This window comes from Chelonoidis abingdonii, chromosome 8 (assembly GCF_003597395.2).
Source record: "Chelonoidis abingdonii isolate Lonesome George chromosome 8, CheloAbing_2.0, whole genome shotgun sequence".
NCBI lineage: Eukaryota > Metazoa > Chordata > Testudines > Testudinidae > Chelonoidis > Chelonoidis abingdonii.
In genome coordinates, this window is record NC_133776.1 from 102635971 (window position 1) to 102662220 (window position 26250).

At 43.3% G+C, this 26250-nt stretch overlaps 1 protein-coding gene across 1 annotated transcript in view; it reads left to right on the forward strand.

Moving 5' to 3' along the window:
- Positions 1-24120, forward strand: part of HS6ST2 (heparan sulfate 6-O-sulfotransferase 2) — a 249363-nt gene extending 225243 nt beyond the window's left edge. Inside the window, exon 2 of the mRNA XM_032776426.2 lies at positions 21120-24120. Within this exon, the coding sequence (XP_032632317.1) occupies positions 21120-21819 (700 nt within the window). The 3' untranslated portion in view covers positions 21820-24120. The remainder of the gene's footprint in view (positions 1-21119) is intronic.
- The last annotated feature ends 2130 nt before the right edge of the window (positions 24121-26250 follow it).

Consider the following 26250-nt stretch of genomic DNA (forward strand, 5'->3'; position numbering starts at 1 on the left):
ATAATATCTGTTTCCACATAGTTATTCTGGCTCCACAGGTAGAATGTAAATGCTGACCTTGGCATAGCAGTTGTGTTTTGCAGAGTACTGTAATTTCCTGAATGTCAAAACTCCAAATTTTTCTACTAAGCAAACTTTTCAGTGGCAAACCAGATTGCCTCCATAATATATCACCATGTGCAGGAGAAATGAAATCTTTATGTACTGGATTATGAATCAATGAGGCATTAGGATTCTTGGAAGGGTGAGTGAACTCTGGGAGATGAACAACTGCCACAGTTCCATTGCTGTAAACCACTGTTTATGGAGTGCAGGCTTTGGAAACCTACATCTTGCATGCCACCCAGTTATACGGTACAAGCTGAACACATTCCTGCAACTGCATTTAGATGGGGTAAATATCCTCTGATTTATACCAGGGTCCATGGCTGTTCCCTGAATCTTTTGCAGTAGCCTAACGGCGTTTTCCTTTCTGATTTAGGAGAAGCAATAAATCTGTAAACGGGATTGTTATTTAGAGGGTAGATATTATCCAGATTTTGATACTAATCCTGAAGGATGCTGCGTGCATGCAGCTCCCATTGAAGTCAATGGAATTGTAGGGTATTCTTAAGCTGTGAACTCTAGGGGTAGGAATTCTCTGTTGTTGGATGTTTGTAGAGTGCCTAGCGCAATGGAGTAGAGAGTTTGTCCACTTGTCGGCACTACAGTAATACAAAAATCACTGGTATCTTGCAGGGCTTGGGCCTTAATTTCCAACCACCGTATTTCACCATCATTTACCCCCAGACAAGCCAACTAGGGTTGTTCAGGTGTAACTAAGGGCACAATTTGTCCCTGAATTCTTTGCATAGGGATACTCACAATTGGAAAATTTCTTCTCTACAGAAGAAAGATTTTTGAAAAGCTCAGTGGTACCTCGCTGAGAAAAACCCTGTGTTACCAGCACTGACAGTTAGGGTAACCAGATAGCAAGCGTGAAAAATTGGGACTTATGGGGGGAGGGGGGGGTAATAGGTGCCTGTGGAAGAGAGAGCTCTGAATACTGAGACAGTCCATATAAAATAGAGATCCTGGTGACCAACTATAGCTCTTAATATATCAAGAAGGAAGCATAATATTCCGTTCTATGTAGGTTCATGTGCCTGCTTCTTTTGTTGCTTGGGGTTTAATTCTTTGGTCTGATTGCGTGTGACACTTAGATCTAAATGTATAGTGAAATTAGATTGTCTTGTACCGTGGAGGTTAGCGGCACATTTCTCCATTTGGAACCAGAAACCTGCCATCCTTCCCTAGGATGTCCAAATCAGGCTCCTTGGGATTGGGTTCAGCACTGAATTTGCAGATTCCCAAATGGAAGCTTGTATTTTTATCACCAAAGAAGGAAGAAATGCGGCTGCAGTCACTGAATCAGTTCTGTGCAAGGGGATCCACAGATATCTTAATTCAAACAGTGGTTAAAGTAATACCACTCTTGTGAATCTACAGGCCAAATCTGACTGACGTAATCAGAGTGGTGGAGATGCTTGGACAATTTAACTCTCACTCTGAAAAGAATTAAACTTGAACTCGCATAATTTGAAAATGTTTAAATCTTTAAATGTATGTATGTAGATGCAGGCACGCACACATTTTAAAAACTAAACACAACCTTGTATAGTGTCCTGACTCAGTCCTCCATTTCTAGCAAATCTTTCCTGCTCAGTAATTTGACTGCAGATGATGAGCTAGTGTAATGGCTGCTTTTGCAAAAATATCTCACTCCTTTTTATGGCCTCTTACGACAGTTGAATATGTGTTTTTTTCCCCTACTGCCAATGAAACAGGTCACTGTCAGATGGTAGCATGCTGCCTCCCGCCCCCCTCCAGTAGTAGCATTTGTGGTCTTCAGTAACAGTGTGATTCATTGGACGTTAATAGAAGAAGAAACTAATGATTACTTGGAGGAAGTTTGAATTTACATTTGCTAAAGTCTTTCATTTGCAGCTCTGAAATTTACTTCTCTCCTTTCTTAACGGAGCCTCATTCCAAGCTGCAGCTGGGCTATGAATCTCCTGTGCCCTACTTGGAGTAGAAGTAAAGAATTATAGTGTATGTGCTGCGTGGTTTTACAGAACTCTACAGAAAATACCAAGATTTCATCTTTTTTCTTAGAGTCTTTATGCTCGACCTTGCAAGTAGTAGACAAGGTGAGCACTGTCACTCTGACACCGTGAATTTCCACTGGGCATAGTAACAAAGGGTGGTGGTAGACAGGAATGTCTTAATTATGAGCTGCAGAAACTGAGCAGAAATGGGCTTGGACTACATTTTTAAGAGCTGCTCCTGCAATAACTTTCCCACAATCAGACATCCAGCTCAGCCTCATTTTGATTTGAGGAATGAAATGGATCCTGCAGCTGAATTTAATTTAAATGCTACAGTTATGGTATCCTCTAATTTATGGATAACCATGTTTTACCTTAAATTGGGGGGTTGATGTGCTGTTTTCTGAAAGTGTGTTACTAGATCATTTCTGTATTTAAAAAATAAACCTCAGGGCTGCTTCAAGGAACTTTTAAAACAGGATTTTTTTTTTTCCATTTCAGCATTTGTGAAAAAGCCAGTGTGAAGAGCTACTGTGGGGAATTCACATTCGTGATGAGGGCCGGGCAGGAAGTGGTTTTGACAGTATTTGGACCTGGTTCTGGTCCCCTTTACACCACTGGCACCTGATTTACACACACATAAATGAGCTCAGGAACAGGCCTCTTGTTTTTAAGGCTGCCACTCCTGCAAACCAGTCATACTTTGCTGGTTGTGCACCATTCAGCAATAAAATATCGCTCTTCTAACACCACGGGGAGCGGTTGTCAGGAGTTCTATGGGGATACCTCTCTCTGGCAGCCTTAGGACGCTCTACTCTCCACCGCGTCAGACCCCTCAGGGTGGGTAACGGAGCCTCAATCATAATCTGTTCTCACGGAGCAGCTGAGACCCTGTCCCTCGGCTGCTGCTGTGATCTGCCAGAGATGTCATTAGAATAGCATCCTCCCAGCCTCTGTCTCCAGCAGGACAGTGAGACAGGCTGGAAGTTGCAAGTACAGTCTGCAAGAATGGTGCTTACTCTTTTATTTGAAATGCCATCTGGATAATGAATATACAGGGCCTTACCAGAACTGTAACATGTTTGAGGAAAATGTGGTAATATGGACTCTTAGTCCCAGTACAGTGTAAACCACCTACCTAACTCCTTAGGCCCAGACCCCATAAACTATCCTGCATAACCCTGTAAGCAAATAGTATTCCCATTTTAGAACGTGTGAAACTGAGGCAGATTAGTTATGACTTGCCCAGGGAAATACAAATAAATCTGTAGGGATTAGAACTCAAGAATCCCATGCTCACTCCTTTTAATTATGTCTCTGGGTGATAAAATTTTTGTGAACTTATTTTTTAAATGAACATTACTTCCCACTTTCAGTAATATCCAAACAGATGCCTTCCTCTAACAGTACGGCATCAGGGGTTCCTCTTTGAGGAATAATTTACAGCATTAACAAATCAAATTCTCTGTGGGTCACTGTCTATGGGAATTAACCTCACCTACTGGGAGTGAAACACTGTACGCTGCTTGTGTGATATAATTGAGTTTTACCTCTCATTGGCATGTGGTAAGAATGGTTGATTGATGTGGGAAACATACACTATTATTGGTATCAATTGCCTGTTTACATTCTTAGGAACTGAGGGTATGTCTACGCTATGGGATTATTCCGATTTTACATAAACTGGTTTTGTAAAACAGATTGTATAAAGTTGAGTGCACGCAGCCACACAAAGCACATTAATTCGGCGGTGTGCATCCGTGTACCGAGGCTAGCGTCGATTTCTGGAGCGTTCGCTGCGTGGGTGTATCTGTAGCTTACCTAGTTCTCGCAGTTCCCCCGATTGGAATTCGGGTTTGGACCCAAATGCCACAGTGTCGCGGGTGATTCTGGGTATGTCATCAATCATTCTTCGCCTGTGAAAGCAACGGCGAACATTTATTTCCGCGCCTTTTTCCTGGGTGCCCTGGAGCGCCATAGCACAAGCAACCATGACGCCGTTCACAGTTTTTTTCTTTTGTTTTTTTTTTTTTTTTTAACTGTCACCGTATTTTACTGATGTTGCTAAACAACGCGGTATTGCGGCCGTAAAGCGATTCATTCTGCTTTGCCAGTGCCGCGGACGTTATCAGTTTTCTGTACCGTCTTTCATTGCCATTGTAAATTGGCGATGAGATGCGGTTATCATTGTTCTGTACGTCGCTTGCTGTTATGGGTGCCCTGGGTTGAGGTCGGCCGGGTGCAAAGACAAAATGGCTGGATACCTGAGTCAATCCTCTTTTATGGTATCTAAATGTGCATTGCCTAGATATGGCAGTGATACTACAGAACAGTGTACCGGACCGAGAGCAAGCCGCTCGTGTGCGATCCACAGAAATTGATGAGTACTGCCATTCTAGGGGTGTCCCTGCAACAATCCACTCGCTTGCCATTCCTCTCGCCAACTCCTCGGGCTATGTGCAGTATCCCCATTTGTTGATGAAGTAATAAAATGCGGATAGAACACATGATTTGTAGTTGGATAATGAGGGGGGAGGGCATCAGCTGCTATGATAGTCCGCAGGACATTAAATGGTGTGAGGGAGAGAGCCAGAATCCGTGCTTATGACGTCCAGGCAGCTACAGAATTGATATCTTTACACAGGCAGGGCGGGGGTGATGCGAACGCACTCAGCCCCCAGTGTTCATGCGATGAAGGGCGGTTTACCAGCCCGTTCATGTACTATCTGCTGGCGCAATGCTGGAGTATTCCTTTTTTACCAGGCGCCAGCGCCTACCTTCGAGGCAGCGCCCGGAGCACCCGCTGACTGCTGCTGATGATGGATACAGTCATATTGTACATTGCTACCGGAAGGTAGGGGAGAGATGCTGTGTTCAGTGCGCAGCCTCGCGTACCGCAGCGTGCGTCACAGAGGATGGTGACACTGATAAGTCAAGAACATTTTTTTCCCTTTTTCTTCACGTGGGGGTAGGGGGGTACCATTAAGAACTATCCTGAACCACCCTGGACATGTGTTGGACCTACGGCATTGGGAGTTAGCAGAATGCAAATACTTTTCGGAGACTGCAGGACTGTGGGATAGCTGGAGGCCTCAGTTCCCCTCCTTCCTCCATGGGTCCATTGATCTTGGCTTTCCGTTACGCTTGTCACGCAGCATGTGTAGCTTGAGATTTTTTCATGCTTTGGCATTTCGTCTTCTGTAACAGAGCAGAATCTGATAGAACAGTTTGTCTCCCCTCGCGATCCGATCAGTATCTCCGTACGGGGTTCCCCATTTTGCTGGCAGGCTTCTTTTTTTTTGGAATTTTTTTGGGCATGCATCGCCCCGTTGCTGATCCGAGCTCATGGGAAACAGTATTGCAGATTCAAAGTTTGCGGGATTCTTGTTCGCTGGTTTACCTGGCCACTGACCGGTTCGCTGGCTGTCCAGGCGGTTCAAATGGCTGCATGTGGGATCTGCCTGAGCCATCCGTCATTTGCTCGGCCACACTAACCCTAATCCGATATGTATAGATTTTCAGCGCTACTCCTCTCATCAGGGAGGAGTACAGAAACTGGTTTAAAGAGCCCTTTATATCGATATAAAGGGCCTTGTTGTGTAGACGGGTGCAGTGTTAAATCGGTTTAACACTGCTAAAATCAGTTTAAACGCGTAGTGTAGACCAGGCCTGAGAGTCAGGCAGAGTTTTTAATCTGAGCTTTTAGCTTTAATATCATATCCTGATATTTCCTAGCACAGGTTCACAAAGCCAGTAACAGAGGTAGGTAATAATCTCAGTTAGAATTTGTTGCTATTAGAATAGGTACATCCACATTCCTGACCTTTTCAGTTTTCTTCACAACTTTACTATAAACTAGGCATAGAGGAAATCCTTCACTAAATATACCCAGCTGGGTTTTAGGGCAGATGGAGACTGTAGAAAGCTGCAAGCAAAAAAGCTGTTGGTTTAATGTTGAAGTAATTGTATGTGGTAAATGGAACAGGATTCAGTGCTGCTTATAAGCAAGGCTGTCTTCGTGCTGATTCGGTCAGTTGGAGACTTGTTATTTAGAGCTATTCAAGGCAAAACCGTACTATCCTAAGACTATCACGTCAGCTGATTTTTATTATTTGTGCTATTATAACTGAACTGTAAATACGTTCATTCAGCTGCATGAGCTGTCGGGATGGGAAGAAAACATGTTAAGAGACGCATGATCCTTGAAATACTAGATTTTAGCCAGTTATGCCCCATCTAGGGTAGCGTTTCTGATGCCAAGTCGTCAACCATCTGATTTTTCTTACTCTGCTAAATCTTAGACTCCTGGCTCTCTCTAATTCCTGTCCCTAGATTCCCCAAAGTACCACTTTAATGTCAGCCTCATGTCTCAGGAATTCTGAATCCCTGCTGGGGATTTTGTTGTCCAGCTGTATTGGGAAGGGTCTGTAGTTCTGTCTTTCTGTCAATCAGTCCCTCTCTCCTTCACCCGCCCTTCAAGGAGCAAGAATATTTCAATACTACTTTAGTCTTGGTGGCTGTAACTCACTCTTAGAGATGGGCCAATTAACGCATTGTGAAGCCTGTGGTCTGAATTGCTGGAGGAAAAGCTCCCAAGACAGGAGACTTCTACATAGCCAGACCCTCATCTAAACTGCTATTTGAAAAGGCTACGGTTTATTATACAAAACCTACCAACGCTAGCGAGGCTTGCCACCATTAAAATATTGATCCAAGTATATTTAAATATCAGCTTCCAGCATCAGGCTAGAGGACTGGACAGCCTAAACCTAGCCCCGAGATTAATACGTCCCTACGTGGTTCCTGAAGTTTCTTAAGCTGTTTATGCAAAGGCTGCTGATTTTCCCCATCCTAATTGGACCACTGGGCAATTCTAGCTGAATTCTCCATTCCTGAAATATCTTTTTAGTTACATACAGAGCTCTCTCCCCATGGTGCATGGTCCCCTGTGCCTGAGAACATCTTCCTCAGTAGTTTTTAATAAATCACCTCTTCCCACCAGGGCAGCCCTGCTCCTGCTCCTACTCCAACACACACGCCGAGAACAATATGCATATGCTCCAGGTGGCCTCAGCTGCCACATCTGTGACCTTTAACTGGTCCAGCTCTTCAGGACAAAGGACCATGTTGTCTTCTAGATTCGTGATGCACCCAATGCAGTTGGGCCTTGTTCCTGACTGGGGCCTCTGGGCACTAACTTAAAATAAGAACTCCTAATACTGCTGGGCTGTATAACTGCTCCTCTCCCACTCTCTGGCTAGGTATAGAACTCCATGCAGGTCAGATGGGACTGACTTGGGCAGTCCGTGAAAATAAGATACTCGTCTCTCTGACCCATCCTCATGTTCTGCATGACATTGTGTGACTCACTTCCTCTTCCCCATGTGCTACCTTGTTCTTGTTTCCGCCCTCTGAGGCGTGATGGACACTGCTGTCAAGCAGGTGGCTGATAAAGGCAAGAGAGTCTTTGCTCATATCCTGATTGCTGACAGCATGCCTTTCCTGCCCGTGCTTTGGACCCCATGCCCCTTTGCCTGCCACTAGCTCTGGGTCTCACTTGCCTATCTGCTGAGAACGCCAGACAAGTCTCAGATCTTCTCAAATGCTTAGCTCTTCACGCTCCAGACTAGCAAGAAGCTGCAATCCAGTCTAAAGGTGCGGAAAGTCCTGCAGCTGCCACCTCTCTTCCTGAGGATTTCCCTTCCTGATGGGGGTCCCTACCAGAGAATATTCCCCAGATTGCACCTTCTGCCTAACATGCGCTATTCTGTTACTGATAGTCTGTGATTTCCCCCTCACTCTTCCCATGTATTTGAGGATGAGTGGAATTAACCATGTGGTGGTGGGGAGGACGCGGGGGGGGGGGGACAGTTTTTATTTTCTCTGCTGTTTCTTTATCTCCCTTGTCTTCCTGACCCGCTGCATTTGCAGTGTAACAAGCAGGGCAGTGATTACACCCACCAAAGGGCTGGGTCTGGAAGAAGCTTTGGCAACATCCACAAAAGAGAAAAGACAGCTGTGTTAGTTGGTACCAAAACCCCACTTCAGTCCAATGAAAAGAAAAAGGCCGGAGAACATGCCTGTGGCCCACCATACTGTAATTTGCTATTTTAGGTGCTTGAACTTCTTTTTCAGTAACTCACGGGGAAGAGTGTCTAGCTCCCCAGTCACTGATACACACTTGGATGGCTGCAACAGATAGTGGCTGCTTAGCTCTCAGCTTCGGTCTCCGAAATTCTTAGCTCATAGCTCCATCAAGCGAGGCTCAGGTTTCCAGGCTGAAAGGCCTTGCATCCTTTATCGGATGGCAGCTGACACCGGATGACCTCTAGTCTTTCTTTACCTCAAAGAGCTATTAAGCAGCTTGGCAGCCCTCTCTCCTTTGTCAGGGATCAATACTCTTCTGTGCTGGCACCAGCAGGACTTCTGACCTGATGAGGCTTAAATGCACAGAGCCAAATTCAGCTGTGGTGTAACCCTGTGGACTTCTTTAGCGTGTACAGCAAAGCCACGTGGTGGAGTCTCTCAGAAGATCTCTTCCTGCCAATGGAAGAGAAGCTGTTGGCGTGTCATGAGCACTAAACCTTGCCCGAGCACTATGCTATAACCCTTTCCTCACCAGCATCCAGATGTTAATACTGACTCGAGTCACAAAATCATGCATCTGTGGCACAGATGAGGAGTGTCTTACATCTGTGGAATCCAGATTGATTCCCTTAAGCAAAGTAACCAGCTGCTCAGTCCCTACTCAGCAAAGCACTTAAGCCCGTGCTTAAGCCCATCCCTACTTAGCAAAGAACTTAAGCCCATGGTGACGTCCCACAGCAGTGAACAGGGGATAGACCTAGGAACATAATCACTTAGAGGTTTATTCCATGCATGCGCGCACACACTCTCTTTCAGATTTGCACTCTCCTTCCATTTCTATTTGTGTATTTATGTTAAAAGTTTAGCAAAAATAAAGTTTTTTTTCTCCAAATTGTAAATTAAGAGGATTCTGAGTCAGCCCTGGCTGCCTCCCCCACCCCCACCTTGATTCCATCTCTCTGGACCAAGGTAGAGCAGGGGGATGTAGATGGAATCTGACCACAGACTCTTCCTTCAGAATGCAGCAGATTGGTTTAATCTCAACAAATCTCTTAGAAAAATGAGTCCTTTTGAGTTTTTCTTCATTTTTTATAAGATTGTGCCTGGGAGATAATGGGGCTATTCCAGTTTTCCTGTGAGATAATCAGTATTCAAGCAGCAGTCTTTTTACAGCCGAAGGTCGGCCATTGCACTGACAGCCAGCACTGCCTTTGCACTGTCATTTTTCTATCTCCTTCTGGGAGAAGGAAGTCAGCTTGTGGTTACACTGTCCTCACATGCAGGCATGAATCCTCTCCTTCCTCTGCATTGACACCAGGCAGGGTCTGCAGAGCAGAGAAAGGAGCTGCATGCTTTAAGGCTGGAGGAGCTGCATGGCTGAGTCCCATCCAACTCATTAAAATATTATTAGTAATATATGCCTGGGGCTCAGAGTGTGATAGTGCAGAAACACAGATGGCGAATGCTTTGCTAGCGTCAAGGGAGGAATGCGCACCGCATCTCCTTTTTAACAAGGGTGTCAGTGTCTGCGTGTGTACCGACATCCTGGGTTTTGCCTCCAACTCGAGTTTCAAAATTCTTTGTCATTTAACCCCCAGGCGGGATCGACAGCCTTGGCGATGGCAGTTATCTGTTTATCCACAGCATGGATACGGCATCCATGTAGCAGTCAGCTTCCTCATACCGCTTAGCCTACATTCGCCACAGTGACTTGACTTGATGAGGCCATGAGAGAGAGGTCAAGTCTTCAGGTCCATGCAGCATAAAATCATGAGGTGATTTCCCCTGAAAAAAATCCTCACCGTTAATCTGCCTGGGTCCCTTGTCCTGTGTCTTAGGCATCACTTTTTTTTTCCTTGAGTTTCTCCAACTTTATCTCTGTGGCAGACAGTAAGTAGAGGCCAGAGCCCACGTGGCAACTGTGGGAAAGGTTGATTTTTCTGCCCCCAGACCACTCCTTCACAGCAGCAGCCGCAGAATGCTCCATCCCCCTTAGGGACTGACAGCAGCTGGTGCCTCTCTGTGAATCCCCCGTTGGGAGCACCTCCTTTCCCAGTTATTACAGGGAATGGGGCAGATCCTCAGCTGGGGTAAATCAGTGTCACTCCATTGTCTTCAATGCTGCTGGTCCAGTTTACACTAGCTGAAGGTCTGTCCCATTGTCTTCTGCCAGGTGAGAGAACAAACACGCAGCGGCTGCCCTGTGAGGCAGTAGGGATGGCCTAAGGTTTTACGTGACACAATACAATGGCCCAGTCCTGCCTTGTCTGAGTGACCGTCCTGTGCACCTGCAAAGCTCACCATGGCCTCCCTCTACCAGCCTGTGACTCCACCCCTACTCAGGCAGTGATGTCCCCCCCCACACACACACACACAAATTACATCTGCTTTTTGGCTTCTCGTGAGGCCTCTGATTGCCCCAGCCAGTGAGAGAAGGGTTGTAAAGCAGAATTTCCCAACCAGGAGAGAGCACTTAGATTTGCTGGGGCTGAACTAGAATAGAAATGTAGACGAGGAATCATGGTAGGTGTGTGGGTCCTGGTAAGGCCCAGCTAGGGCCTGGTAGGCTCAGGCTGCCATAGCAGTCTCTTTTTCGAAGTGCTTGGAAGCAGGTTGAGTTTACCAGGCTTTACCGGTGTCTGCAAGGCCCTGAAGTGCTGCTGGGAGACACAAGTGAATCACAGCCCAGCAGAGATTCAGAGCCATGTTTCCTTTCTCAGCTATACTGGTGTAAATCCAAAGTATCTCTGCATCGGGCTGGTCCCAACAGTGACATAAATAAAGCGGATGTTTCTCAACAAACACAAAATGAGAGCTGCTGTATAATGGGGCAGAAGCTCTCAAGCGAGGGTGGCTCTGACACAAGTGGAATTGCGCCAGGTTTCCAACCGTGTAGCTGAGTGCACGGGTCAATGGGTCTTTACTTTTCTTTATCTTTTTGCAGGACTTCGGTAAAACTTTTTGGTTTAATGACAGCAATGGGTCTTCAGCCTGCTGCTCTCTCACTGCTGTTGAAGGCTGGTATCAATGTATCTGCTGCGATCACTGTTTCTACTAGCTCCTCTCAGACTGAACACACAGCTTCCTGAGGTGTGGCCAGCATCCTATCAGCCAGCTTCAGAAATCTTTGAGTAGTTGCACTGATAATCCTGCGCAGGGCCAGGGAGACCTGGCTTGTCGTTGCCAGGTGGCTGTGAGTCACAAGGGCGATAGAGATAAGGTGTGGGTTGAGAGTAGATAAGAGCTGGCTTAGAACTTTCACCCGAAACTAAAGCTGAACTCCTAACATTTTCAATAAACTTTACTACTCATCTTAATAAGCTAGCTGGGCTTCCTGGCTCCGTCCATCAGTGGAAGCATCCAAATACCAAGAGAGGTTGTTTGTGCCATCTTTTGAGCCAGCGCAGAGCTATTTATGACTGTTTGTTTCTTTGTATTGTGGTAGCATGTCAAGGTAGCAAGTATCAAGGCTGCTTTATGTGCCCTGCACAAATGTGAAATAAGATAGGGCCTGTCCCGAAGCACTAACATTGTACAAGAGTTTGTTTATCATGTGATTTCCATCCCAGTGCTGCAGACTCCAGCAGTCTGAATAAGCATCCAAACTAATGCATGTTGATCTGAACTCAGCCTCCAAATCTGTGGTGGGTCCATCTGTGATAAGATGTAGTGTGGGAATAATTCACTGATTCAAGAAATGAACTGGCTTAACCTTGAAATAATGTGATAAGCAGAGCAGTTGATGCTGAATTGGCTCTCTCTACACTGTTAAACCATTCTGCCCCCCACTTTACTCCAGGGTGGAATTGTGCATAAGGAGTTATCAAGAGCAAATGAATATCAAACCCATCTCTTGGTACTTGATAGCTTCAGGGTCAGCCTTGTTTCTAGGCTGCCTGTGAGCTTCTTTTGTTCTTAGTTTCATACTCATCCAAGCTGAAGCTTCTGAACACCTGTTGTTATGATGAGCGTAGCTTTCTTTCTGGAGTTGAAGGGAGGCGTCATAGTGAGTAAGGATCTGTGCTTTGCCTGCACGTACATCATTGCAGCTCAGTTTGGGCAGGAGCTTGGTGCTCTTGTCAAGATTAGCAAAAGGAACAAGCTGTTGAGTGCAGTACTAAAAATAATTACAAAGCACTGACATGTCTTCCTAGTTATAGCAGCTCATTCTCAGACACCAAGGTCAAATCCATCTCTGGTAGAGGAATGGAGTAAAAAGGTTTAACTTCAACAAAGGGAGTTTGTGGCTGATCCAGATATAATTTCTTTTTGCAGTAAAGTTTTCTCATGCAAACTAGGGTTTCGAAATAATCTGCAAAATACATAAGATTGGATCCAGTTGTTGTTTAACAAAGTGACCTTCCATGCCCATGTCTTCAATGGATGATGCAACTGGGAAATCCAGCCTTCGGAAAGAATGTGCATGCAGGGCCATATGTAAGAGAAAAACTTAGAGATAGAGACAGAGATAAGCAAGAAACTGGATAGAGATGTGCATAGTGCAACTTAGGCCAAAAATACCATTCGCTCTGAGTAAACATTTGGAGTTCCCATCTGCAGACAGGTAACCCTCAAGTTTCCTGACTCTGCAGATGTTCAGTAAAACTCTAAACATCTCAGGGTTCCATATTTCAATCCTTATGTTGGACATATTTCCCCAAAAGGAATTTAATGGTTTACTGGTTTTTTATTTAGCCTTTTTGACTTAGAATAATGATATTAGCTAACATTAAATACATCTGTTGTTCCTCAAACAAGGCGTTTTCATGTGATAGGAAGATACTGTTCGATTTTTCTGGTTTGTTTTTTTGCTGTTGACTTAATTTTACAGAAAAACTAAACAAAAGAAATTTGGTAACATTTTTAATTGTAAATGTTCTCATTTTTTTTGTTTATCAAAAATGGTTTTGGCCAACTGTATACAGGCAGGGCCAGCAGTAGGCACCAGCGCTCCAAGCATGTGCTTGGGGTGGCACTTTCCAAAGGGTGGCACTCCGGTTCCCTTTTTTTTTTTTTTTTTTTTTTTTGGTGCAAAAAGCCAGGAGCCGGCCCTGAGCGGAGGTGAGCTGGGGCGATGGGGGGCACAGGGAGGGCTGCAGGAAGTAACCCTGCAGGGGGGGCAGAAGAACCGCTCCCCACCCAGCTCACCTCCTCCCCTGAGTGCGCCGCCACTCCGCTTCTCCCCCGTCCCTCCGATAGGAGGGGAGATGCGATGCGGCGCGCCTGGGGGAGGAGGCGGAGCCAGGGATTTGGGGAAGGGGTTGGAATGGGGCAGGAAAGGGGCGCAGTTGGGAGGCGCAGGGGGGGCATGGGAAAATTTTTTTGCTTGGGGCAGCAAAAAACTTGGAGCCGGCCCTGTATAGAGGGGGTGCTAATGTCAGGGTGTCCTCCTTTCCCTGCCCCTGTACCCTATCTCCACAGAGCAGGGGAGAGGGGACAGCCTGGTCCAGGACTCAGAACAGGAGAGAGCTGCTGGGTCTGAGGTTTGAACCATCCTTCCTGGTGAGTGCCTTAAAGAGACAGCGCATGATCACTGAGACTTCCCCAGCAGCCAGCACACATTGTCTCTCTCTCTTTCTCTTCCTGCCAGTCCCCCCCACCCCCGTCTGTCCGTGTACCCAGGGCTGGCTCCAGGCACAGGCTAAAGAAGCAGGTGCTTGGGGCAGCCAATGCGAAGGGACAGCACATCCGGGTCTTCGGTGGTGGGTCCCTCAGTCCCTCTCGGAGCGAAGGACCTGCCGCCAAATTGCTGTCGAAGAGAGGAATGGCGTGATCACGCTGCTGTGGCTTTGTTTTTTTTCCCGCTTTGGGCAGCAGAAAACTGGAGAGAGCACTGCATGTACCCCATCTCCGCAGAGCAGGGGAGGGGAGATGGGGCTCAGGACAGAGCAGGAGAGCTTTATGAGTGCCTTAAAGAGACAGCACACGGCATCTCTCAAAATTCCCCAGCAGCCAGTGCATGCACAGTCTCTGTGTCACAGACGCGCTCTCTCTCACGCGCACACACACACTGTCTCTGTGTCACACATACTTCCTCTTTCACACTCATCTCCCAACAAATACTTGTGGTGGTGGTGGTGTTACTTCTTGCTACTTCCTGCAATGCGCACATATTCTCTGTAATTTTATTCTTTCAAAGTGTGTTAGTTTAGTTTTTTGACTGGTCTCTGCATTTCATAATTTTTTTCTCTTACACTTAAATTTAATTCTTTGAGTAGTGAGTTCTAAAATGCCTAACCTGTCCTGGCTGGAGTAAATATCTCTACAATAACTTCTTAAAAATATAATAAGATTTTTTGTTTCTACTGGTGGTGCACATCTGCATGTGCTTTGGCCAAAACACACTGTTTTAGGTAAAATATAAAACAGGTTTATTAACTACAGAAAGACAGATTTTAAGTGATTATAAGATGCAGTCCTAGAGATCAAAGTTGGTTACTTAAGAAATAAAAATAAATTTGCAGCCTAAGTTCTACAAACTAAGCAGGATTTGAATCAAACAGTCTGTCACTCTGACAGATGGTACATGCCAGGTAACAGGTCCTCACTACACAGGCTGGGACTACCCTTCCCCAGTTCAAAGTCTTTGTCCTCCAGATGTTCCTCCAGGTGTTGGGGTGGGGGGAGCCAAGTGATGATGTTGTTTCCCCTCTTTTATATTTTCTTCCAGCTAGCTAGAAAGATCCCTGCTGTGACGTGGGAGTTAGGCAGCCCCCATTGGTCAGGCAGTCTCCATTGCATATGTGCTCTCTCTGAGAAGTCTCTGGGATGGCCATTGGGAGAGTGGATTCCCTTTAATGGCCCATCAGCACGTGTCTGGCTGGTCCTCCTTTGCAATTGAAAGGTTGGCTGTGAGTGTCTCTCAACCTCACAGCATATTTCACTAACACGCATTCATAGCTTCACATACAATGATAATACGTACAATCCAACAGGTTGTTGTTGTTCAGCAGATCAAGACTTACAGAATGATACCTCACAAGGCATACATTGTACAAAACATCGTAATCCTAGCACCGTGGTGAATGTGGGGGCTCCAGGATGCTCATGTGAGGTACACAGTGTAACAGGCGGCTTCTAGAGAAAAGTCCCTCCCATCACTGAAAAGGGCAATACGATTGGTTGGCTGCTGATCTGAAGACTAACTTCATTCTTGCTGTAACTCATGAATGTGTTCGATTATATTCAGTGACACCAAAAATTAGCAGAACTATTTTCCTGTGTGCCGTTGCAAGGACTTTGGTTAAGTTCTGGAAGTATTAACTATTTCAGAGGGTTGACGTCGTGACTGAGGCTTCTGGAACTTACTTTAAACAGGTGGAAGCCTGCCAAAGAATAGTGGTACTAACTGCATAATGCCCAAATCTTCCTCCCGCTCCGCTTCAGAAATCAGATGCTGCTTTGCTGTCCCTATGGTCTTTTGCTTTACTTGTTGATTTTTTTCTGTAAATTTTTGTTTTATTTTTATCACTCTTTTAAAATGTATATTTTAAATGAGAAGAGAATATCATGGCTCATGCTTTTTCTCTGGGCTTCTAATGTGCTCACTCTGCGTTACTCTTTTTTTTCAATCCAGCCACAGACAATTGTCTGTAAAACAATGACACCTAGTGGTTTTTCTTCTGAAGGAAACAATATGAAATAAGGATTTAGCTGTTGTTCAGCAAGTGGTACCGTTAGAATCTAAGGAGCAAATTAATATCCCACATGCTGATAACGGCAAGGATGACAGTAGGAAAGATAACAACATTATAGTACTGTTGTGGTGATGGAAAAAAATCTGTAGTGAGGCAGGAAATGGAGAGTTATGGAGTGATTGCTCCTGTTTATTCAGCTCTTAAGGAACAGAATTCCATGACATTAAAGCTTGTTTACTTAAATAACTCCTTCATTTCCTTAAACAGATCACTCTGGTGTCTTTACTGACCACTGTGTACCGAACACTATTGAAAGAAAGTGCAGACACTTCTGGGGCCGGGAGTGGTTATGGGCATAAACTGCTGAAAGTGAAAAACATTGTTTAGCGCACTGTATTTTAATTTGCAATCTATAGCATTTTCTTAACACTATATATTGCTTGAATTTAGAATATGGATTCAGTATGTAAAAAAGCTGAAATGTCCATACATTTTTACTAAAAAATCTGGTGTGTGCAGTGGGGTTATAGTCTGTCGGTCCCAGGATATTAGGGAGAAAAGGTAGGTGAGGTAATACCTTTTATTGGACCAACTTCTGTGGGTGAAAGAGAGAAGGTTTTGAGCTACACAGAGCCCTTCTTTGTGCTAAACTCTGTTCAAAAGAAGAGCTCTCAGGAGCTCAAATGCTTGTCTCTTTCACCAACAGAAGTCGGTCCAATAAAAGATATTACCTCATCTACATTGTCTCTCTACTATAAAGTATGACATTCCATTTTTACTGCAAGATACTTTACAATTTTTATATATTTTCTTTCTCATATCCCGGAACATCTTTCCAGACACAGGAAGCAATACACCGTTGTCATTCATTCGTGTCTATGCTTGTTCCTCCATTAAGCCCAGGTTGGTCACGTCCTACCGCCTAGTCGATTGTTGACATCTAGTTTGGACTGACGTTGGTTGTGCTTGCATTATTTTCTTTGGCATCCTATTATCTGTTCGTCTTCTGCAGTGTCTTCACCATCAAAATCTTTTCAATTGTAGCCAATCTCATGCCCTGATTTCACGTCCTGTGCTCCTAACTTTTTCATTTGTCTTAAAATTGTTCCACTTTACACCTACCATCTTTCGAAGAACTGTCTTCTCTACTGCCTCCAGTCTTCTGATGCAGTCATTTACTACAGCTGCTTCCAGCTCATAGAGTAATACTGTTAATAGATTGTTGTGATAAATTTTCACTTTGATACTAAACGTAATGTTTTCATCAGGGCATAATTTTATCAATTTCTGTGGAGCACTTGTAGCTAAGGCACATCTCCTTTTACACTTGTCCTTGATGGAACTGTTGACACTGATCAAGCTTCCTAGATACACATAAGATTCTATTTGTTCTATGGATTCTCCATTGCTACATTTCAACACTTCATCAGTTATCCCTTTTCCAAGATGCAACCACTTCATTATCTTGGCATTTATTCTAAGTCCAAGTTGACTACACCAATTTTCCAAGGTAGCAAAGAGTATCATCATTAATTCCAACATGACTGCCAGATGTATGATGTCACCTACATCAGTTGAGGAGCTTAACTCTAGATGATCCAATGTCATGGCCTCCAACTAGTCTAACATTCTTAATGTCCAGTTTAAGAATGTGATGAAAAGCAGTGGTGAATGCACGCCCCTGAACCTTGACTTGAACTAGTTGCTACATTTTCCACCAATTCTTATGGTACTGCAGGAGTCACTGCAGTTATCTTATCTGGAACTCCATATGCTTTTGCTACTTTCCATAAAAAATCCTGCCAAACCAAATCAACTGTCTTTGTGAAGCCAATGAAAACAGCCAACATCTTTAATCTCCATTCTGACTTTTTTTCCCCTCAGCTATCAGAGTGTGAATATCTTTGCCCTTCTCTGAAGCTGCCTACTGCTGCCTCCAAACTGGCCTTAATTTGTTGACAGTTTATTGGTTGACATGATTTTTCCTGGTACTGCCGATAAGCTTATACTTCTAACTATTCAGATCGGCAGGATCTCCTGTCTTCAAGATTGGTACAATAATGACTTTGGCAAGTCAGCTGGTACCTTCTTGTATTTTTTTTCTAATTCTTGCTGGCTTTTAGCAGCGTAGCCGTTATATTGTCCATTCCTGCAGCTTTTCATGCAGTAAACATGTCATATTTTATAGTAATGTGTGTCTAGATGTATGTGCGTGTATAGACACAGTAGTCGTATTTTTATAAATTTGGGGTTCTCTGCTTTAATATTAGAACCCACCGCTGACCATTGCCCATACCCATTGCCTGCTGTGCTATGCCTAGATGATCCTTCAGGCTAGATGACTCCCTCTGGAGCCATCACTCCCACCCCTCACTCAGCCAGAGAGGATGACTGCAGAGTAACATGTGGTATTCCTAACCCCCATGGCCGGTGCTCCAACCCATGCCAGATATTGCACTAACCACAGCTCCCTAATTACTCACTGATTTGGCTTTAGAAAAAGCTTAGTCTGAAGACTAGTAGGCAGTGTTACCTTTTACCTGTTTCACACTGAGGCTGATTGGAGATGCCCTTTCCAACAAGCATTCCTGCTAATGGGGAACTTTTGTGGATGTGCCCCTGGGTGAAGTTCTGTGGACCAGAAACCCTGGGAATTTTTCAGTACATACAGGCTGTATGATTGTGTTGCCTTTGCTCATTTGTCCCCCTGGTTTACGCAAATAAAAAGCTAAAGGCATAAAGCAGAATAAATGTTTGATGGGAAGGACGCCATCTGTTAAGTAAAAGAAGATTATTTACAATGGCTGCAACACAGATTGAATCCGAGCTTGCTACAGGAGTCTTTTTGCAGCCCCTCAGTGTGCTACGCAGTGCACGCCACGTTACTGTATGAAAAGTGCTAGCAGGACTCTGGACACGGGGGTCATTACGCCACCTGCCCTGCTGTTCTTCTTTGTGTCTCTATTATAAATCGCTCCCCCTCTGCTGTTATCGCTGACATCTCAGTACATATGTTTACACTGTGCGTAGCTTGTCCCTGAGGCTTCACAGCTTAAATCCAGCTCTGTGCACTTCCATGAGGGCAATGACTCATCCGTCATGAGCGAACGAGAAAAATCTCTCTTCCCACTCGGTTTTAAAGTGCACTGTAGATAAAGTCTCCTGTAAATTCAGCCGGTAGGACTTTTCTGCTGCTGCTGTTACAGCGCAGCACATAAAACTGCTCTTTCGTGCTATTTACATCATTCTTTTTAGTACTTAACAAAATATATGTTTAAGCAGGAGCTTGTGCTTCTTAGGCACCAATTTTTAATATGCATATTCATTATGATGTTTGCTCGCGACAGAAACCAGTGCTCCAGCTGGAAATCCTTTTGCTATAAAATCATATTGTAATGCATCATTTAATTTCCTGTTATTTACTTATCTTTGTTTGCTTTTTGTGCACTGGTATCAGACACAAAAAAAAAAAAAAAAAGCCAGGATTGTGCAATGACTCATCTATTGAAATCCTGATTCTCGGCTCATTTCACTTCAGTTAGATTAAGGGCTGGTGAGAACACACCCTGCTTGTCTTGATTGAGGAAAGGAACCAGGTTGTTTCTCCTTAGGGACCTAATCTTTTAATTAAAGATTCATACTACTGGGCTCTCAGGGTTCGTTGGGAAATGTAGTCCAACGCAGCATCTTGTGGACTATAACTTACAGTATCAGAAGATTAGCGAGACAAAGTGGGTGACATTATATCTATTGGACCAGTTTCTGTTGGTGAGAGTGCTAAGCTTGCGAGCTGCACAGAGCTCTTCTTTCACTCTGTGTGGTTTGAAAGCTTGTGTCTCACAACCTCACTCACCTTGTCTCTTTCATATCCTGGGACCGACACAGCTACTGCATAGTACCAGAAGATGTCACTGTTGTTCAAGAAACACATTTATTGGAATGGAAAATATGTGGTGTATTAGTCTGTCACGGATATATAGTTACTTGAGTTGAATGAATGACCAGCACTCAGCCAGAGCAAAAGAAAACAAGGGCACTCGTCATTAAAGAAAGAAGTAAATTACTAAAAACTAAAACTTAATTTAAGGTTCTCCTCAAGCTGCATGTTTGTAATGATCCCAAGTGCATTTTCACTTGTGCAAACACTGAATATTGCATTTTGCTAGTAACATGCACGGTGCCAGATTCTGTATGGGGACCCCAGATGATCCTGTTAATCGGTGAGATTCCATAATGGGGATTGGTCAGTGAAGGGTCTGACCCATCGTCTCAGGTGATGGCCTCTCAGAAGGTTTGGACATTGGGCTTAGACGAGCCCCAAAACCTTTTTGGTTCTTTTCTGACCATGCTGGAGTCACCCTTTTGTTTTTCCATCCCTTCCCAATGTGCTGTTAGGCTCTAGCTGGCTCCTGGCATCAAATTTCACAATTGGTTTTCTCACACCGGGAAATCCAGGCCCAAGAATGCATTGCTCCCACCATCCCCTGAGGATGGGCCATCAGAAGGCAGCACAAGTCCCATTGAAAATGACAGACCCCCAGGAAGGGGCTCAGCACAGGCAGCATGAGGCCTTTTAGAGGTTAGGGAAGACATTTTTCTCCAGGACTGAATGAAGATGATTTGGGCTGAGGATCAGACCAGTTCTTACTTAGTCCTGTCGTCTTCCCAATGCCTCTGAAACTGATGACTATAACCATGTTAAGTCTGGTCAGCACTAGGAGCATTTGAGAACTCTGGGAGGCATGTCCAAGAACGGTTCCTGTAGCTCTGTGCATAAGGGAAGCACTCCTGCTGCTACAACCCTTCCTGGAGTGACATGGCAGTGGAAAACTCGAGAGTCACCAGAGTCTTGTCTACACTAAGGCTCCCACCAATGACAGCACCAGTGGCAATTTTTTTGGTAACATTCCCTAGTGTAGACATAGCCATAGCAAAGAGTGTCCCTCTAGATCAGGGAAAAGGCACATTTCTGTATGTGTCAGTGGACAGTGAAAAGGAATTTAGTTTCCGGGCTATCAAGCACTGTCAAGTAAAGTCAAAATAAACTATATTTTCAGTGTATACTTTGCCTGTAAATGCAAATCTTACAGTAAGCAGGAAGATTAGGTGCAGAGAAGATCTGCCTTATAACTGTTCTATTCCCCGCAGGGATTTAGGTACATTATATTGCAAACACTTTTCACTAGAGTTTCTAAAGCTTATTAATTAAGCTTATCCAAACCTCCATAGATTGTGACTGCTAAAGCAATGTATGCCAGAGATCTACCTGGTTAAACACACTTTGTCTTTTCTTTTCTCCCCTTCCCAGGAACTTTTACTATATTACAATCCTGCGTGACCCTGTGTCCCGATATTTGAGTGAATGGAGACATGTTCAGAGAGGAGCAACGTGGAAGGCTTCCTTACACGTGTGTGATGGAAGATCGCCAACTACTGAAGAGTTACCCAGTTGTTACACAGGGGATGACTGGTCAGGCTGTTCCCTTAAGGAGTTTATGGATTGTCCGTACAATCTAGCCAATAATCGGCAGGTCCGCATGCTGTCTGACCTGAGCTTGGTTGGATGTTACAACTTGTCTGTCATGCCAGAAGAGCAAAGAAATAAGGTTCTTCTAGACAGTGCAAAAGAGAACCTGAAACGTATGGCTTTCTTTGGCCTTACGGAGTTTCAAAGGAAGACTCAGTATCTGTTTGAAAAAACTTTTAACATGAACTTCATCGCGCCATTCACACAGTATAATAGCACAAGGGCCTCTAGTGTGGAAATAGATGAGCAGACTCAAAAACACATTGAGACCCTCAATTTTTTAGACATGGAGTTATATGATTATGCAAAAGACCTTTTTTTGCAAAGGTATCAGTACATGCGACAGAAAGAACACCAAGAAGCCAGACGGAAGCGCCAAGAGCAACGGAAGATCCTAAAGGCAAAACAAGCCCACAATAAAGAACAGAGTGATGATAATTCAACTACTGATTACATAGGGAATGTAGAACGGTGGCGATAATGGGGACTGAAATCTTTTAAGTTAGATTAGTTGAATACCATAAACAAAAACCATACAACTCATAGACGACAATGTTAGTCCAAACAAATTACGCTTCTTAAATATTTGAAGCAGAAGAGGTTAAAATGTTGCCTTTGCAGTTGCCTTTGCATTAAATGTTGTACTGTATGTGGAAAACTTAACCTTACTGTGTAATTAAATTGTCCTTTTTAGGTTTGTTGGATTATTTATGAAATACAAGCCAGATAGGCTCTCCGGAAATTGTTGCTTGGACATTTTAAAAAAAAAAAAATCCTTAAATTAGTTCTCAGTATGAAATAGGGTGTTGGAAATGTGACATGATGCACTGTTAAACCTCCCTCAGAAGCAAATTGATTTTCTAGTAATGAGCATTTAACACACAAATACAATAAAGCATCCCTGCAAAACCTTTCCACTTTGATTTTTTTTTATTTTAATTATGTATTTCTGACGCCCCCAACTGCTTGTGATATTCACCAAATTACAAGACAATGAAACGAACAATAAAGGCTTAGAAGAAAAAGTTGACTCCTTTTGTGTATAATATTGGCTTTTAAAAAATAAAAGTAATTTGTCTACTTATATAAATATAAATATTTATAACTTTTTCTACCTGTTGCAAAGAGTGTTAAGCTTGATCTGTATCACATTAAAAAAGCAACGCTACACTTTTCTGAACTGAAAGTCAATGATAAGGATGCTATTTTCAGAATTTTTCAGGGTGGTATAATTTTAAGTATTCTGGAAAAATTATGTCACATCTTCATGTTTCGTGAAGTCTTATAGTTAATGAAGACTAAAATTATAGTCTTATAATAGTATCCAGTTTTAACAGTTTTTCTTATACATTGGAATAAATCTTGCATTTACCAAATGCTGAATATTGGGTGATTTAAGACAGGAGAGTCTTTCTAAGAAATTATTTTGTGAATGTTTGTATAGTGTCTGTCTCAAAAAGAAAAAAAAAAACAAAAACAAAAAAAACCCCATCTCTAATCCTGGCAATGTTTTTCAGATAATTGCTTTGGTTATTTGTGGCCAATTGGAGGTGAAGTAGATTTACACTTGAATTGTGATTTGCTTTTGGTAAATCTTTACTGCGGAATGTAAACATCCGACTCTTTTCTAATGCTTTAGAGCCCTTTTTAGTACTGACAGACTGTAGACAATTATAAGAGATTGCAACACATGAGTATATAGCCATAGATATACAGTAAAAGAAGGTTGTGCAGTAAAATGGGATGAGTACCTAACCTAAGAAAGAGTGTTACTGAGGCTCTGGATTTAGAGATCATTCTGAAAGTACTCCTGACATGCAGTCTCATCCGGAGCAGATCTCAAGGGTGCCTTTTGCTAGCAATAGCACTTAGATCATTTAATTTGAAAGCAGTAAGGTGATAACGTGAGGGGTAAGGACAAGAAATGTGATTTGATCGTACAAATCTCTATGCAAAACAACTGTAAAGGTTCCAGTTATAAATTAGGCAAGTTTAGAAATTTGATGTAGCCCACCATACTCTCAAGCATTGTACTGACTCGCAATTTCAATTTATGTGCTTGTTATATTTTGTGTAGACTTGTGTTAACTTGACTGACCCCCTTGTTATTGGCAAGTGAGGGAAGCTATCCGCACGTGGCCTTCCTTGTTTCAATATGTATGATGCTTACAATGCTCATTTCCACTATATCCTTTCATCTGTAATGTTAAATGCACAAGTGGGGCAGGAGGCATACAGATTAGAAGGCTTTAAAACGAACATTGATGGCTCCATGCCGAAGTTGTCTAAAGGTCCTGTTACATCAAACATTCTGGTGGTGGTGCTGACTGGGAAAACTGGAAAAGAATCAAATGAATTATCTTAGCAATGTGGGAAATAAAATAACTTCATGTGCTGTGCTTTCTTTCTAACGAGAAGTCCATTTGCCAATATGGTGTCTCCATTGTATTTTGGTTTTTATGGGGGAAAATAAGCCACTCTTAAAACTGAAAGGCATTGCTATAAACAGGACTTAAACTCAAGCCAGTTGGGAGGCCTGTTGCAAAAGATGCATTTTGTTTTTATGCTGTGGCATGCATGGTTTACAAAGACTAGTTGCATTTTCTTTGTGTATACTGTTTGTTGTATATAGGGGATGTATGGATATAAGGTTTTGTCATAAACATATAAATTCTACTGGTTCCCACTGTAGACTGCTGTCTTATTGTGTAGATTTACAAACCGATCCACTGACTTTGACTGTGTAATTTAACAATAGAACCAATAAATAAAATTTAATTAAGTCTTTGCTCTTAGTTCATTCTTTCTTTATCTGGAAACCCTTGTTGGGAATTGTGCAGTTAAGAGACAATGATCATTTTGACAAGAATGAAGTAACCAAGCATGTGATATTAAAGTTATGGCCTTCTTGAAATGTATTCCAAGCCCAGCCCACAATACTTCCTATAGTCAATGAGATTTTGAACCACAGTGAAGATTTTTGTCCTGCTTTTCAGAAGTGACTGAGCACCCTCAGTTTCTGTTCGCTCCAACACAGTTGTGGCTGCCTGCACTTTTTTTTAACAATACCCACTGGTTTTACTTGGGGGCTAATCCTGTTAGATCCTGAGCCAGTCAGTGCGTTGGCTTCAGTCCTATAAAGATTTCAGTGATAGGGAGAATGCCTTTATTGTCATTGGAACTGTGGGCCACAAAAGGGAACAATCAGAGGGAAATAGGAACATGGTTCAGGATTGACCAGCAAAACTACTTATTTCTATTTGGGCTGGTGGCTTCATCACGATCCTAACATGTGCTTACTAAAGAATCTGGTGGGTTGCTTACAGAAACCAAGAAATCCACAATCTGGCTGCCAGCCAGAAACTACTGACCCCAGGTCTCTCCAAAACCCTTCAGCACAGTTCTGCAAATGCATCTAGGTGTCCAATTCCACTCTGACGTATATACCCAGTGCAGCCTCCTTGAAGCCAGCATGGTGTGTAAATCGGAGCAGGATGTGCCCCTTGGTCTACACAAATTCCATTGGGGAAAGTCCGCTTTCTTCCCAATTCAATGTAAAGGTAAAGGATGGGATCTTGGGTCAAGACTAGTGCTGGGGGGTGAAAATCAGGCAGGAGCCCATAGAGCCACGTCTGACTGCTTCAGCTTTACGCAGGGGCCTATTGGTATGGTGAATAGCCCCAGTGGACCTGTTAATAGAGGCCTGTTGCAAAAAATGCTTCTGCGCCATACTAAAAAGCAATCCAACAATGAAGTGTGGCACAAAACCAGGCACTTTTTTTTTAATTGCCAAAGAGAAACCTTTTGACAGTTGAACAAAACATCTTATAGCTCAGAGGAAGAAGGATGTGGGGTGTGTGGATAGAGGAACTTCAGTCTAGAATCCAGCGTTCGGAAGCACGTTGCCCTCAGATCATTTGATGGCTCAAAGAAGAATGGACACATGTAAAGATGTAACAGGAGAAATCTTCTGAAATCTAGTCCCAACATTTTGTGTGTGGACTTTCAAAGGTCCAAGTGGAGCAGAACCACTTGACCATGACTGACATGTAAACAGCTAAATTGTGTAGATCCGTAGATTAAAAGCTGGATGCTCAACAGTACACAACTAATCAATATCATGTGGCTATATTTTCCCAAAGAAAAGTTCATAGGAAAAACTCCCAAATTCCTTTCTTCATAGATCTGGCTTTGAAAGCTTTACTGTGCTTGGGTTACATCAAACTGGCTTCTTATAAAAATGAGGATTTGTTTGCAATCCTGTGAGACTTCAAATTTAACTAAAAATAAAGTTTTGAAAATTTCAAAACCATAAAATCTGAACAGCCTTTTACAGGGTGTTGTGTTTTACACTAACATTTTATATTTCTCAGAGTGTGTATTAAAACTATGAGCACATTGATATGTAAGGTATGTTGAAGATCAACTGCTCAGTTGATTGCTGTTAATGAACTTCACGGCCCGTTTATTCTGTTGATACTTTGTAATGCAGCATCATACATACTTGATTCCTATGTGCTATTATTAAATAATAATGAACTAATCCATTGTCTTTACTATGTAATTACTTCTTAAAAATCCAAATACTATACAAAACTCACTGATCAGAAATGTGCCTAGGAGCTGATAAATGTCAAAGCTATCAATATTCCCATTTATTGCATTAGCGAGGGACAGAGCAGGCAAACTGACAAACACCCTTGTTTTAAATTTTGGTAGAAACATAAAACAACTGAGGAAATCCTTCAAACTGATGGAAAATTAACCCTAATTTATGGACCCAGGCTGCTGATTGGCACTGAGCATTTGCAGCAAAGTGTGATGCAGGAAGGCCCAAAGGAGAGCAGGCCCTTAGGGAACAGTCTTTTGTGACAAAGTTCCTCCTCTACCTTGGCGGGTCCTGCGCTTATTG